Here is a 17253-nt window from a genome sequence, read left to right on the forward strand (position 1 = left end):
AATCTGCTTCACATCAATACTCACTGCATCATCATCCCGACAAGTATTTCATGGATACAGAACTGCCTGCAACAAACACACAAATAAAAACCTGACGTTCAACTCAGTGTTGCTGTTCCTGTAGTGTTTCCTTCAGAGTACAAGAACATGAAGGTCATGTGTTGCATTTCTGACCTTGCATTCCCTCACTACGTTACACTGATGCTTCGTTAATTCTGAATATACCAGCCTAATTTGCATTATCATTGAATTGCAAACAAGCTAGAGGCCCAAAATGTGCCACATTTTTGTTAACACACAGATACCCTGAGTTCTTCCAATGTCACTTTGGTTTGTTTGTGTGGTCTGTTCGTAATCACAGAAGAGAACGAGGCCGCACGAATGCATTCTTGGCAGATATGTTAATTAGGAAGCATGCACACTGAGACAGCCACAACTCACAATACAACGCTGAGATCCTGTGTCAGGGCGAGGATGGCGGCCACTTCGCCCTGCGTCTTCTCCGAAAGGACGTGGTCGTTGATGGAGAGTACAATGTCGCCCACACGTAGCTCCCCGTGCCGTGCTGCTGCTGAATCGGGCTCTACATCCGAGATGGTCCAGATGCCATGCTGCCAGCGAAGCTTCAGACCTGCTCCCCCGCCCCACCAATGAGAGAAGCTGCAGCTGCTGCTTGGTTCACAAGAACAGTGAAGGAAGCATAATGGACGGGCTGGATGCCCACAAATTCCTCTCCGTATTCACTGACAGCTAGTGCCTCAATTATCTCTCAGACGAATTTTGTTGCTCCTTCATCCCCTCACACCATCCTCTTGAAGTCAGCATCACACACTGCCAGTCCTGTTGGTAAAAGACTACGTGACCAGCCGGAGCGCTTTTCAAAGAATATGGTCCACTCATGAATCCTAGGTTAACACACTAGCCAGTTCGGTCGATGAGGCAATGCCTATACAAGAGCGATATTTTTTTTATTTATTTATTTTTTATTTAAAATATTTTGTCAATCCCCAGAGGGATTGTAACAGGGGTGGGTATAGAAAAACAATTTTACAGTATTATTAACAAAGAATTATAACAGAGAGAGTGGCACAATCGACTGGTTACATTAATACAGGACGTGTCAAGGGATATGTACAAGGAAGTCAAGAGGCAACACAGAAAACTTGCTGTGTTTCAAAATACATAAATAACAATGGTAAGTACACAATTTGTAAAATTAGGATCATAAAATACATGCAAGTAATGCAGCACAAAACAATGAAAGCAGAATGATCAATGTGATAATAACACAGATACCATACAATAGTTTTACCCTGCGTTTGGCCACAATAGTGCTTCTTCTACAAGCTGGGTAAAGTTTTCAGGCGAGCTTTGTTGTGCAATTACTGGATCAAGTTTGTTCCACTCGCGCACTGCGAGAGGAAAAAAGGAGTAGAAAAAGGCGTTGTTTTTACACGAAAATTCCTTAATTGTGAGAGCGTGTTTGTGGCGTGTGTTTCTAAAACGGTTGATACTAACAAAGGCTAAGGGATCAATCTTAAAGGAATTGTTAAGGAGTTCAAATAGGAACTTCAAGCGGTGTACCTTGGCTCGGTTAGCGTCGGAAGGCCTGCGAGATGCAGTAGTTCAGTTGGGGAATCGGTGCGGCGGTATCTGAGCAGATACCGCTGCTCCGACATGATGGGAACTCGACCTAGGCATGACATGATCTTGCTTGCCACATCTGTATGTGCAGCCTTTTTTATCAATATATTTGTTATGGGTCAGCACCATCCTGCATATGTTCCCGTTGTGTTTTGTGAATTTTACTGCGGCAGCAACTGAAGGCACGTTTCCCAGTTCTGTGGCATCGGTGTAAGAAAAGAAAGTGTGAGGAGGTAACAGTGGATGAAAAAGTAAGCGGCATTTACACCATTCGCCACGTCACGGATCTGTGGTGCCCTTTGTACGCAGCGGCATGAACTATTGCTTTGCCATTCACACATAACACAGTCCGAGTGGTCATGCCTAATCGCGCCACAACTGACGTCACGGAATCATCTAAAGTCAATAAAACAAAACAAAACAGCAAACCTAGCACCATAAAGTGCAGTCACAGAATGTTGCGTTACACAGGCGTGGCAACCGTCAGCAAGTTTTTTTTTTTTTTTTCATGCTGACAGAGTTTAACTGAACATGCACAATCAAGCTCAAGGTCATGTTTTTACGGTGATGCGTAATGCAGGCCCACCCACCTAGGGAGCCACCACTGTTGCGGAGAACCACAGTCCCAGATGATGCGTTCCACAGCTCATCCGGCGGCTGGATGGCACTGATTTCATCCGAGTCGGCCGATACAGAATTCTCGGGTCGCTCAGGCTGCGGGAAACGAGAAAGAGACAACCTTGCCTTAAACAGATCCTGACAACGCATTTAAGTTTGCCTATATTGGATTACACATTCTAATGGCAAAAAGGCTACTTTCACATTAAACGGAGTTCATAAAGTAGAAAAGCCAAAAAAAAAATGGTAGGGTTTTAACGTAGTTAAACCGAGCAGAGATGCGAAAGCATGTGTTTAGCCTGATTGGCTTATGGTTTTGCTTTGCTGCGTCGTCGACATGTCTAGTGACGATATCAGCCTCAGGTGAAGTTCTGACCAAGGTTAAGCTGATCTGATCTGTGCACGCTGCATATGTCAGCTGATGAAGATAATGATGAGCAATTCACAGCGCGACAGTGTGTTGCAGTTTAACACAAGGCATGATCGGCTGTGGCGATAGCATAGTTCTCTGGTGCACTGGCCAGCGAATCTGATCGGTTTGCGCCGCCGCGGGTTTGAATCCCAGTTGAGGCGATATTTATTTATTTGTTTCACACACAAGAAACTTAAAGCGGTGTCACTGCTGCCAGGCAACGGCTAACTGCTGCAAGTTCGGTTGACAAGATTCTTGGTCGGGGTTGGTGAGCGTATGAGTGCTTTCGGACTAAAAATAAGACATGTATTGCCGAAAAAGGAAATTTGCGCAAGAAAACTGCATTGCCAAGTGTTAACGTGTTGGCAGATCTCTAAGAGTAGACTGCACTGCCACCCACTTCGATATGATAACCATGGAGTTTCTATTACACATTACAACGATGTCACAGGTTAATGTTGAATAGTAGGAGAAAATATTCCATTTAAATTCCAAATTTCTCCATAGTAAATCTGTGTTTCAGTGTTAAATGGACACAAGAAAGGCATAAAAGCCGAGCAATTAAATTTTATGACCAAAAACTGACTTAAACAAGCTTGAGCAGTGAAATAGTTACTCGCAGTTTTTGATAAAATTGTTTAAACAAGTGCAGATCCAAAGTGCAAAGGCTCATATATGCTATATATTAGCAATCTTTATTTTCATTCGTAACTTTACTGCAATGGTTAATTAAAGTCTCTGCAAGCAGCCACCCAATAGTAAAATTTTTTCACTTTCCACTAGGTTTCCACAAGTCTTTACCACAGCATGCTGTCATCTTCTCTCACAACGTTAAGTACTCACTTACACTGACTAAAATAGTAGATGTGGAAATACTCAATGAAAAGAAAGAAACAATCAACATTATAAGCCAAATGCAAAAATGGGACAGAAAAATATAGTTAACAGCCTGCTTACAAGCACCCACCATGAATAAAACAACCTGTTAAAATTGACTGTCCAAAAATTCAAGCCTTCCCCATTTGTAAACCACTGCAGTAGTTTTACACTACTTACAATTCTGCACAACACTGCTTTACGTAACAAAATAAACAAGCAAAAAGTTGTGCTGAAAAATTCCCTGCACGTCAGCATACGATCAAACTTGACCAGGCTGCTTCCGCTGCCAACTTCATATCTAGATCCGAACCTAGTGTGTCATAAGAATAGAATCTTAGGAGTTACCATAATAATCATCAATATGGTTCTACAGACAATTCTCGCGACCACATGACAAAAAGCTGAAAAACCTGAATCTATGCTTGCCAAGGTCTACATGAAACAAGGCTAAAGTAACCAACAGAAAAAACAATGCTCCTAACTATTGCTCAAAGCAATAGTTGAATGGCTGCAAGTAGTAACAGTAATGGCACCATTCACTCAGTACGGTAGTTTGTTTAGCCACATCAGGAGTGCACTGCAAAAAAATAACATTAGTGTCTAAGTATTAAACTAGAAACACATACGGTAGAGCCCCACAACAAACTGAGTGGGGCTACTGCAGTAAAATAGACCAACAAAGCTAAAGGATTCGGAATCAGTCCTGCAACATTTAGAGAGCCGAAAGTTTTTATTCGTGCCAAAAAGCATATCATGTGCACCACCCTAAAAAATGTTTAGCCCCTGGTTAGTTGCACAGTGATAGTTTACTTCTGCCTTTTAAAGCCACGGTAGTGTTCTCGACCACTGTTGCTGACACCTTAAAATTCATATGACACATCGTATGCCAAGATCCCCGCCTGCGGTTAACAGCATTTGCACGAGTTCCAAGGTTCCGCTTGAAAACTCTTTTGAATGCAATTAGCTCTGCATAACCACACAAACATAGTCTGTATATATCTGGCACCAAAAGTTACATGGGTCAGGAACAGAAAGCAGGTTCAAAAGTAATGACAGCCTTATTCTCAAGGACAAGGCCAGCAAAGATGTCCTCAATGTATGCAAAAAAGAAAAAGACTGTGAGGCTGTTTGGAAGCCAACTTCTGGGAGAAGTTAATGTCATCTCATCATGCCAGTGCACTGACAACTCGGTGACATCAAGTTGATGCTGACTAGACATGCACCTATCCACAATACCACATCATCTGCTAAACCAGTCAAAAAGCATGCGGCGGAAGCTATACCTTCAAGAATGACTGTTCCAGGAAGCAACTCGTAGTAGTTGATTCAGCTGTGCCTCCAATGCCACCTGTCAAGACCATCTCCAAATCCTTTTCTATACAGAGACTGGGCTTGTACCACCTGCCATGTTGACTCGGAGCTTATTATGATGTGCTTACTGAGCTCAAGGTCACTGGTTCAATGTTGGCCATGTCAGCTGCATTTCACTCGCACCCAAGTGCGAGAACACTCATGTTCTCAGGTTCTGGTGAATACTGAAGAACCCCAGAGGAGCAAAATGAATACAGGGCCCACAAATGTGGCCTCATGATGATTCCTTCAGCTTTGGTACGTAAGTATCCATCAGCTAATTTTCCTCGAATTCTTGCACAAAAGATGGCAATCAGTGCCACATTAGTGCAACTCCGTTGTATCTCCAGCAATGCTGCCACCAGTGGGTGGACATCAGGACGTCACTGTCAAATGTTGCCGTTTTGTGCACGCAGTATGCTCACTATGGTGCTCATAATGTGGAATATTAACTGCAATTCCAGCTTGTTCTCAAAACTGCAATTCTTGCTCAACCTCAACAAAGGCTGCTCTGCTGCATAATACAGAACTGACTCGGCAAGGCTGACTTGAAACAATGACCTCTTGGATGGAGGATAGCTATTTGAATGCTGCTGCTACAGACCTCCTGCACAACGAGCTGTCATTTAGCAGTGGCCCCACTGTGCCTATTGATTGCGTTCGCACAGAAACCACGGTCCTCAATGGTGGCTGCTGCACTGAAGCTTTGTTCACGGGCCAGAAAGTTATTTGTGCGTTTTTTGTAAAGCACAATGATTTGCAAAGCATGGAGGAATGGGAATGAACCTCGCAAGATCACTGACGCTTTTTGTTTCCCACAGAAAATCCTTATTTAGGTGGCTGACATAGTGAGTGGAATTTACTTCTAAAGACTCTGCAATGAATTTACGCGATAAATACAAATCCTCAAATGACAAGATAAATCGACGGTGTTTCTTTACCTTCAATGACACGGCAAGTTGTGGTGCTATGGAATGCCCTCTTCGAAAACAGTGACTCAAATGTTGAGCAGAAAGGCTCACATTTTTCAGCTTAAGACTACATAGTCTTAATGGCGCAAGTTGCACACGAAGTGTGAAATGGAATATACCTCCAACTTTATTTTGCTTGCCCTATTCCTTTCCTCTCCTTAGAAATCAGAATATATCAGCACAGCAGTCACAATCCAAATAACCCAAAAGGCCACCAATGCGTTACTCCTAATACTTCCAAAGTCTACAGATTTAAGTGGACGTGCCACATTCTATTTCAGTGCACTTGCACCTACGGTGGCCATTCCCCACATTTAGCCATTGTGTGTTTGTCTGTCTGTCAGTGTCTGTTTGTCTGAAGCAGCCTGCCCACCATGTCAGGTGGCAGCTCAATTAATCCTGAGAGGCTGCTCACGAACAGCAACCTGGATCACAAGCCAACCACACAGTCCCACCGATGGCAGCACCTGCCATAGAAAAGAAGTGGCGCACCGGTGCACCAATGCGCCAGGAGTGCTAGGAAGACTCCCAGGAACCTGTGAACGTAGATAATGAATAATTCCGCATATATGGGCTCCATTATCGCTACCCGAACAACTGCCATCCGTGAACATTGGATCCGAATGCCTGAACTGAAGAAAACTGAACTTCTAATGCACCTAATTCACATCCCGCCTAACTACGCAAATCGACCATCACTTTCTTTTTTGCATCGGCCACCTAATACAAATCTCCTCTTTTGACACTTTTTATCGACGTCCAAAGTGTAGAGCAAACAACAGAAAATTATGTCTGGTTATCCTACCTGCCTTCCCTTGCTTCTGTATCTGCTTCCATCCAAATTGCAGGCTTTATGCTATGCTCCCATTTGGTTTTGCGGTGTAAAGAGCAAGCAAAATTTACGGCTGCCAAAATGATGTGGTACTCAGACTGGATAGCCCATGCTACTGAACATCCTCCATGTCACAAAAAGGGTGCCTTTTGATGCCATTAAATAATATTTCCTAAACTAGTGAGCTTTGTAGAACGTCTTCCAGCATTTCTTTAAAGACAGATTGTGCAGCCAGTAATAATATCACTCTATTCTTTTTTAACTGCTCGAGAGATGTGAATCTTCGAAACAAAGTGACTCCATAATATCTCAGGTATTTATAAAATGAATTCCATTATTTTGATTTCTAACCATAGTGAAATCTTGTACAAATTTTTGTACAAGCTTACAAAACCCAAGTGGTCCATGTTTTGCATTAGAAAGGTAAAAAATTGGCTTTCTTGAATACTGGATACGCTATTCTGGGGGGGAAAAAAATACTTGCTTTGAATCGAAACAATCAGCGGCGTCTCGTAGGATTAAAAGGCAAAGGGGCGAGTGCAACCTTCTCCTTGCATTCTGATTAGTTAGTAGCAAGCGACTGTATTTTCCATTAGCAGGATACGACCCCAAACTGGTTTTTCATTGGAATACGAGCAGCGGCAGCAGATTTAAGTCAGTCCTGACAACGAAAACGCAAGTGTGAACGCACCATTAATGATCGCGCCCACACAGACACCATTTTCATTGGCCTGCTGAAGAACGTGTGAGTTACCGGTTGAAACAAATTATGCCAAAGAAGGTACTATATACCTCGTATTTTGTGAAGAACTGTGCAAAAGTCTGTAGCACAGTTTTCACTGAAAAAAAATATCATGTTGTCTTGCAATCCCTCACAGCATTTCCTTTCTGATGACTTACCTTGTGCACGGCCTACACATACACCACGACTGGGGCAACAGTCAATGAAAGTGTCATCGATGACGGACAGGGTGAAGGCTCTGCTTGCATCACACATCATATCTACAGTACTTCTCCACAGGAAGTGCAATACATTGCCTGGGCACAATAGATACCAATTTGTGGCTCGCAGCACTTTTCAGGTCATGCTACACAACAACTGTTGCTTGCTAGTTCATGCTTTTGTCGTTTCGGTGGTTGGTTTAATTTCTTTTCAAAGTCGCCACTGGCCCCAATGTACAGCAGCTAGGACTTATCCACAATACAAGCAAGAGTACTTCAGTTCTATCAGAGACAGTGCCGTTATTAGATTGGATCCAAGTACTTTTTTTTTAACACCTAATGCTTCTGTGAAAGTTGCTGGCACTTGCCAACAGGATCCACATTCATCCCACGTTGCTTTAGCTGCCACTTCTGACCTGTTAACCTGAAAATATACAAGCTGCAACTATTTTAGACAACCTGCTCCTTCTATTAAATCAGGGGTCTCAAATATCAGATTTATCTTATTCTGTGCCTGGCTGGCCTTAAAGATTGCACCAAGTTGGTTATTTCTCGCTGTCTCGAGAGCTCTTCAGGTCGTATGCCTTCTAATTAAATACTCGATGATGATGACTACAGTCAATCGCCAGACAGAAGGCATCTTCACTAAGATGGCTCATTGGGTCACCTGCGTTTCCTCTTGGGTTTCTGCTCTAAGATCACTAGGTTTGATCCCAGTCACACTAAGTGTGTATGTGCCCAGCCGTCCTCACTGACCTCCAGCATTGTCTACATCCCACTGACCCCCTGGAGATGATAAGGCGAGTTTCCAACGCTCCCTAGTATGCTGAGTGTTGGGATCATTGTTTCAAAAACTGTTCGATTAGACCACATGGGGCCGTACACTGCATGCTTTCATTAACAGCCCCCCCCCCCCCCCCCCCCCCCCCCCATACACAAACCTGAGGGGGACCGGCATTCTTCGAATCTGTTGCTTTCAATGGTCCTGACCGTGTTTCCTTCATTACGTGATGAAGCTGCCCTGTACTGTGCTCGTGCAGTATGTGGCCGTTCCTTGCAGAAGAGGCGATGGTGTTTTTTTTACTTCAGAAACAAGTTATTTTGCACTCGTTTCTGATGTTGCAGGGGGGATCATTATTTCTGACCCCAGCAGCTTCTCAATGACTCAGAGGGAACACTAACCTACTCCACCAAAGTACCTCAAGTTGCTGGCAAAGAGTGCCATAACTGATAGAATGTATACGACAAGCCAGGTGGCATAGGCAGGCACACCACATCTCCTAATGATAGACTTTCCCACTGTCGATCACAGTTTGACTTGCAAAGTGGTCAGCAAAGTGGCCATTGAAGTGATGCGACAGGTGTCCTAACCTCTCCTTTTTGACCATTTTCTTCTTCTCCTTTTCCAGCTTACTGGCCCATCGGAGACAAACGCTTGTCAGTGAGGACCGTGTGACGTGATGAGTTTGAGACCCCCCGACGGTCCTCTACAGTAATGCGAGGCAGTTCCGTGCCTTGCTTTACCAAGATCAGAGTTTCTGAATATGCCAGTTCATCATGACTAACTTTTCAACTAAAACAGAAAAACTAAACCTCTCAAGAGACCAATGCAGGTGAGGTGTACTTTCAACTGAACTGGCATTACCAACCATGCCTGCTTGTTTACCAAGTCTCTGGTGGCATCAGTAACTGCAGTGCCTCCCATTTGTTTGAAAATTTCCAACGTGAAATCGACACCAGAGCATAAAAGAAGGACACGGCTGGTATGGAGCTGCCTCTGTCTGAAACCATGTGCTCAGCATTCATTCCTGCTGGCTGTGTCTTTCTGTAAAACTTGGCAAAATTTTGACCAGCACGAACTATTACATGACCATCACAGGCAGCGGCAAGTACTTTGTTTTCACGATTTCCCGGCCTACCTAAGACTCGGATTGGAGGCAGAAGCTGATGGTGGATTCTCAGTAACGCCAAGTTTGAAGAACGTGCTTGCCTCGCAAGTGTCACAAAAATATGCAAATTGCAGTAGGTTCAACTGCCCGTGTACAGTTCAGTTCAGCAGAAAATGCAGTGTTTGCGTTCAAGAGCAAATACTGCATTCAATCCCGTGCGCGGACAGTAACAAGACTTCTTTCACAAGCAAGATGCTTAAAGCAGTGTCTACTGGAAGAGTTCATAGGTGTGCACAGTTATGAAAGCCAGCTAAGGGATGCAACGCAGAACAACGAATAAAGCAGGTCAGGCTGGCATTTTTTAGTAAAGTTTTATCAAGAAACTGTGGAATTAATACATGTTCAGAATTCAAATCCCAATGTTGTAGTAAACTTCCCTGTCTCTTTTCACTGTACTGTGCAACAGGTATAAACAAGTGAAGCTGTAGGTTTTGTTGGAAGCATAATTGTTGCATGCATACAAATTAAGTGTCCTATCCTATGCTGGCCCTCAATCTAAATTCTAACCGCACACAGAACCACTGCAAAGCCGTGCACCACCAATGCATTATGACTATTTACCCTTTCAAACACCAGCAAAAAAAAAAAAAAGAAAAGAGGTCAGCAGGTGGGGTTTTGATGGGGAGTGTGTACATATTCAAAATTTTCAAGCAGCAAATCGAATACCCTAATGTTCAATTCACTAGACGAATAAAATAGTTCAGGTTAAAAATTATGTGAATGTGCCGTCAAGTTCTTAAAGTTTTTGAGTAATTGGCACAAAGAAAGGCCGTTTTTTTTTTATTTCTTCCCCCGACTACCATTTAGAAAACGGGACCCACTTCAATGCCACACAGCATGACACCATGATCGGGCTCCGCAGAAAGGTGGTTAAAGCGTTGCAGTCTATTCAGGTGGCGGCGTTCCTAATGCTCCCACACAATGCTCAATCTTGGAGGCCGTGGCTCATATCTCATGCCCCTCCCTCTCATCTACTAAGATGTGGAGCTAGTTCATTCACTAGAGTCTTCAGCCCTAAAGTTAATTTCCCTCTGTGTATGATGTGACAGTCACTGAGGTAATATACTGACTGCGTTGCACCCCCCCCCCCCGCCCCACCCCAAATGGAGACCAGACCAGCATTGAGTCTTTTGACAGCTATAGCTTCACGAGCTATGGTTCCGTACCGGACCATCTCTGCTAGTGCACCACTGTTTCTCCTGACAAGCATAAGTAACAAATATTCGAACGAATATTTTACTCTTATTTCAGTTTTCCTGTTTCACTAATCGATTCGTATTAGTTTTAAAAGTTTAAAGATTCGTATTAGTTTTAAGTTTTAAAGAAGTACTATCTGTGCACCCCCTACATTTTGACTTCCACTCTGCAATCATTCAGCTGCAAAACTCCGCTCCACTGCTCGGGCAAAGGCCATAGAAAACAATTCCTTCAGTTGCTTCACAAGAGGCAAGTCAAGAATCAAACTTGGCATTACACAAAATCCACAACCAAATTGTGTTGACACTTTTGCGAGACAGGTCGATTTGGAAGCATCATGAAGCAAACAGTGGCATTGGAGACACATAGAAAAAGACTAACACATCTCGCGTAGTCTCTTGTTGTCAACGATGATGATCCACCATTACTGTGGCAAAGGCAGCTTTGGCCAAAGAATGCCATAAGGTAGTTTTTTCATTACACAAGGTGGGGTCAATGACCCATTCCCAAAAAATTTCGCCCCAGGTAAGCAGGGCGCCAGGCCGGGGGGAAAGCTTGTGCCCCGCTGCATCACCGGTCGGTACCCGGCAGCACTGGGGATTGAACCCCGCACCTCCCGCATGTGAGGAGGGTTCTCAACCCACTAGGCCACCGCTACGGTCACATCTCGTGTGGATTTGTCCTTTTCTGTGTACCTCCGATCGCTACTGTACGCTTCAGAATACTACCAAATGCCACTGCAGTGTACAATCTCGAGGCCAAAACCAAAGCCAGCCATTTCAAAAAAAGAGGAGGCATCTACAGGCGCCTCCTTCGGCAATGATTACACTGCCCCAGTTACACGTGATGAAAATGGAGAGGGGAGAGCCAAGATAAGCACAGGTGTGAAGAAGGAAAAAAAAACTTGAAAGGCGTGGAAAAGAAAAAAAATAAAGTGAAAAATGGTGGTGTGAGGAGTGCTGTGGGTGCCGTGGGAGGAAGGGGACGTTGCACATCCATGCCTCATGTGTGAGGCCCCTGGTCTGAGCCAACGGGACACCCTGCCTCCTTGCCAATGATTCTCGTTCGACTGCCCGCAGAAGGCAAGACCGCGCTTTCCAAGCAAGCTCCACAGCATTCGATGCAAGTGGGCACAACAGTGAAAAAGCACGCATAGGTGTTGTGAGACCATGTCAGCTGCACGATAGCGCCCACCAAAAATACTTTCTCAATTAGAAAAAACAACTAAAAACACTAGACGGAGAAAGCTGCTCGGAAGCCATACGCCCAGCAGCATGACAGAACTCTGAATCTACAAGGGCAGCTCTGCCAGCAAGCTTCCCAGCAAAACCAATAGCTGCTGAGCTATAACGACTATTACAGAGCAGCCTCTGCGAAACTCGCCTTAGATTGCGGAGCGTGTTTGCCCTAGAATCAGCCTAGTCTAGCCTAGTGCGGGCAATCTCCCGAGAGGCAAAGGCAGCGTCCACAGGGAACAGCAGAAAGAAACGTTGTGCTCCAGAGCATGCGGCAGCCAAGGCACGCCGATCGGGGCGACAAGGCCACAGAGGAGACGGCCAACGCGAATCAAGAGTCGAGGCCATGTCTCAAACTTGTCTCTTTATTTGCTTCGACTAGGTCTCTTACAAGGGTCGGGAACACTTGCACGAGGACAAGGTATATGTATATATATATATAATATGGCGCAAGCTTAACGAACAAACTTCAGAAACAAAGCTAGACATGAACTGGTAGTACCAAGAGTTACAGTGCAAACTACACAAGCTTTTTTATCTCTTCTGACTGTTATTCATTTTCTTTCACGAAACACATGGCCTACAAACTACTCACTGAAACTTTTGAATATATATAAAAAAAAGACAACTGTTCACAGCATGCGCGTTTGTTCCCACATTTCTTCGCCTTTTGTCTATGATGACATCAATTCTTGTTTCGTTTTTTCCTTTTTCGTTTTTCTTTTTTCATCACCTGGCTTCGTCTGCACGAGTTGGCTTTTCCCGCATGCAGTAAAGCACAATGTTTCCTGTCTGCTGCCTGGGCCCCTCAAATGTATCACTTTGAGTGAAAATCTTGCCAGCCAGAACGAGCCTGTCATACTTAAGCTGGGTTCTCAAGGAATGTGCCAAAAGCACATTACTGAGCTTGTTTAGTGCTTCTACAATTAAAGTCATGCTGCGCTCCTGTAGCTCATATAAAAAAGGAAGATTTGAGGCTCCATCCCGCATTTTTTTTTCGCCGAAAAAGAAAGCTGATTCAAGGTCTTCATTAGTCCATAGCACCAAATGCTGAAGAAGCTGCATCCATGAGCTCTGACATCCCTACAGATGTTGCAGTAAAAAACTTCCATTGCACCACCCCTAGAGATGATGCAATAAAGAATGCCCATCGCATCATCCCTAGGCATGATGCAATGAAGAACTTCTTCCAGTCTCAAAAAAAAAAAAGCAGACTCAAACTTTAGAATTGTCAGCAGTATGGGAGCTGCCAGCCAAAGTTCTCCAATGCCCAGCACAATATGCCATTTATAATAGATTAACTGCTGGATGCCTCAATCAGAAAGCACAATTTTTAGCTGCCATTTTTAGCGCACAGCTAGGCCGAGAGAAGCCGAGACAAGCAGGCGAGTGATCCAGAAAAAGCTGCAAAGCCCGTGGCAAAACAGGACAAAAGGGCACACGGTGACGGCAAAACACAAAGGTGCACAACACGGCAGCAGCAGCAATAGCAGCATCGGTGCAACGCACACACAAAAAATGCTTTGTGGCATAACAGAGCAAAAGCATCTGGGGACCATGCTTAGATTCTGCTTTTGAACAGGCATGCTCACTGCTCTTGCCTCTTTAAGCTCTGTCCCTAACAAGCAAGCTAAGTTTTAGTCTACCCTTTTTTCTGAATCCAAGCAAACCAAAACAAAGCTACATGCATGCAAGCGAAAGAGAAGTGGATGACGACCTCTTTTGCCACAAATGGTCAGGTGCGCATAGCTTGGCAACCTTTCGCAGTGTTCTGCAGTTCTGCCCAGAAAGCAAATAGCCAAGCCGCAACAAGACAGCCAAAGAATAAGCCACTCGGCTCTGTCTTGAAACACAGAGATTCATGTTTTAGAAGCACGTTCCGAGAAGAAAATGCCCAGCCTAGCCTCTCGTTCTGACCCGGCGACAAAGGCGGCAGCTTTTATCATTTCAGTGCAAAGACAATAAAACCATACCCCACCACTTTTTGCCCTCAATACAGTGCTTAACAGCTTAACAGTGCTTTTGAAGCTTGCTGAAAGTGTTAGTGCTCCGTCAAACAAGTTGAAGGCCAACAGCATGGAAGCGCAGCTGCGAGCAACAATGCGGAATGACAGAGGAAAGCCAAGGATAACGCAGAAGAAGAAAGACAGCAGTAGAAAGCGCTGTGCTGAAGCGCACACGCAGGAAGTTATTAAACATCCTAAGGTGCACGTCACTAGGGTCCAATCTTTGCAGCTCATTCATACGCTCACCGCCTGAAGGGCCGACTGCAAAATCTAGGGCGCCAGTTGTGTGTTCTCTGCAGTTTAAAGCAATGCACATAGCTACCATCATGTATAGTGCCAAAGCCACGAGCACAGAAGTGGGAAAAGCATCATTCATCAGCTGTCTAGGCATGCATCTCAAACACCGTGCTCCAACTACGCCTTGCAAACTTCAGGAAGGACTACATGAAACCTAGTCCCAGGAAAAACATACCCGCACCTACGCCTGCATCTGGATCTTTCAGGGGGCTCAGCCGATGCTGCAAATCTGGGCACTCAGGTGGTAGAAGGAGTGCCCAGCGAATGGCACCTTACATACTGGCAACACCTGCCTGCAGTGGAAGAAGGCTCCCGCTCTGTAAGGCGGAGAAGTTTCAAACTGTGGGCGATTACAGCGGGCGCCCTAGACAAATCGGGAAAATGTTCCCCTGTGGTGAACGTGGCAATGGCCCCAGGATTGCGGAGGAGGAAAACCTTGGCGTCACTTGCCCTGCACCCCCGGGAGGCGGGGGAAGAGGATGTGAAGGGGCAAGAGGCAGTCAAGCCGTGCACAAGGGGTTATGGTGGTGGTGGTGGTGGTGAATGAATATGCTGCAATGGGGGAACAAATGCACATGCCGCGAATGCGCTGCCTGGCCCTTAATCAGGCAGCCAGTAAGACAGCCAGTGGTGAAAGACGACGCAAACCAACGGGAAAGTCGGGGTGCGTCCCCTCGAGAAAAACTTCCCCAGAGAGTGGTGGCAGGAAGAATGTGCATTCCGACAAAGAAGATTCGCACAGCGGCGAAGAACGGCAAGAGGCAGCTGGCAAGGGTATGCACCTCAGGTGGCTTCGATGCACCCTACATCTTTCCGACACCACCACCAGGCCCCGGGGAAGTTAAGCCCTTCCCCAATTATCGAGGGATAATTCCACACATCACCCCCTTTTGTTTTCCTTCAGTTCGAAATGAAAATGACCGCATTTTTTTCTTGCACAACAGCTCAGTGTCGCTAGCAGAGCACTGGCCGGTGCTGGTGCAAATAAGGGCCGGTGGTGCTCGGAGTACTGCAAGAATCGCATATCACAAAATCAGCCAAACCACAAAAAGAGATACGCAAGTGAGAAGAAGAAACCAAAACGCCGGTTCCATGAAATAGGCATTGCATGCCCTTGCCAGCTCCTTTTGCCACAACATCAAAAGAAAAAAAAGTTCATCACAACTATCACCGGCTCACAAATGGTCTGTGCTAGAGTGTTTCTACTAATACCACAAACTTCACACCGCACATGGGCATGTGTGAGTGAAGCAGCACTGTGTGCGCAAGCACAAACTGCCGACAAAACGACAGCTGTCACCGCACTGCACAGTACAACATACACACTAAGACGCGCCTTCTCCAAAGTGGCCCAGTGCTACCGCTGCTACTACAACGGGCCACCGGACACTATAAAAATTTTGCCACACAAAACGAGGCAGAGACTACTGGTAGTGACGGCCACAAATCGCACCTTACCTACATACATTACTGCAGCGTCGTAATTTCACAAAACGGTGAGGATTCTAGAAATTTATAATAAATTTGCAAGGGTAGGCCGTGCTTTCCACCATGGCAACTCAGCAAGCCTCAGGCACGGCCCCAGCTGGTATGGATTGCATTCCAGGAAGCATGCGCAGCTAAAACAAGTGAGAGGCTAGGCTCGAAATACACACGGTGATGGACGATAGGCATACAGATTTCTCACAACACTGCACTGAACTCCACAAAAAAAAAGCTAAAAGTGTTCAAGAAAAAATGTTTTCAGGTCCACACAGCACAGTACTCTCCAGGGTGCATTTTTTGTTTTACTTGAAGATGACCTTTAATTATCAGCCCTCTGTGGTCACCAAGTTGCACTAAACTGGCAGTTGTTCTGGGCATGAACTAAACTGCAACTAAGCTGAAACTTAACTGATAGGTGCAAACACTTAGTGAAAACATTTATTTGTGCTGTGTGCAAGCCGTGTGCAACCTAAGCAAGCCGAGCCAACTCTTATCTGGCATTCCAAAGCTGCCAATGATAAATACGCAGTAAAATGCATTTCAAAGGCAGCTGTCTGTTTGGCACATGCACTGACTAGAATGCTGGTCTTTTGCTTCCAATATGAGCAGAACTTTTACATTTTTATTACCCTATCGGCTATTGTTCCAAGATGACCACACTACATTAGCACCAGAGCCTCAGTTAGGTATCAGCCACGAGGCTTTGTTGTTGCACTGATACAGCACTTCCCAAGTAGTCACTAATTTCCACTAATCGCGAACGTAGACTAATGGAACAAAGCAAATTAAGGTACTCTACAAGTGTAAGCTTTTTGATGGCCACATTTAGGGAAAAAAAAATTAAAACTAAGGTCTTTGATCTAAATTGCCATCGTGGTGTCAATACGACTTATCTGACACAGCTAGAGCAAGCCCCACTTAAAATTAGAAGTCAAGTAAAATCAATAGGTTCTTTGCGCTTGTTGCCAAATAAAACTGACAACAGCACCCCACAGGTGTCGAAGGGGCAACACTTAACTTCTTGCAACTTGGCACTGAGCAATCCTGCCACTTCAACAGTGAGCTGATCACAGTGTTGAAGTGGAAGCGTCAACCTGCCGCAAAAGATTACACCCTTACTGAGAACACTTACTAAATCATGAATCTCACACCCCATACATACATTAAAGATGTAGCATTTGCCTCAACTATCCTTTGAAAGATATACCGCCTCGCGCATATGCGCCTCTCAACCAAAACACCACCGCCAAATGTTTGACATCTGCAGATCCAGAAAAAAAGAAAGTGCTTTGAATTTGAGTTAACATGCTACTAAAGCATGTTGGAGACATGTCAGCGAAGGCTGCATCATGCTCCCTGGAATGTGAAAACGCCCAGCAATCCCGCACCCTTAGAATTCCAAAAGGGGCCGTAATCTCCACAGAGACACCAGGGTT

At 44.9% G+C, this 17253-nt stretch overlaps 1 protein-coding gene across 1 annotated transcript in view; it reads right to left on the reverse strand.

The window, feature by feature from the left end:
- The window catches only part of LOC144111455 (multiple PDZ domain protein-like), a 201817-nt gene that overhangs the window by 122922 nt on the left and 61642 nt on the right, over positions 1 to 17253 (reverse strand). The window contains exons 16-17 of the mRNA XM_077644763.1: positions 2235 to 2358; positions 442 to 631 (exon numbers count right to left, since the gene is read on the reverse strand). Of these exons, the coding sequence (XP_077500889.1) occupies positions 442 to 631; positions 2235 to 2358 (314 nt within the window). The remainder of the gene's footprint in view (positions 1 to 441; positions 632 to 2234; positions 2359 to 17253) is intronic.

Source organism: Amblyomma americanum, chromosome 11 (assembly GCF_052857255.1).
Source record: "Amblyomma americanum isolate KBUSLIRL-KWMA chromosome 11, ASM5285725v1, whole genome shotgun sequence".
In the NCBI taxonomy this organism is placed as follows: Eukaryota; Metazoa; Arthropoda; class Arachnida; order Ixodida; family Ixodidae; genus Amblyomma; species Amblyomma americanum.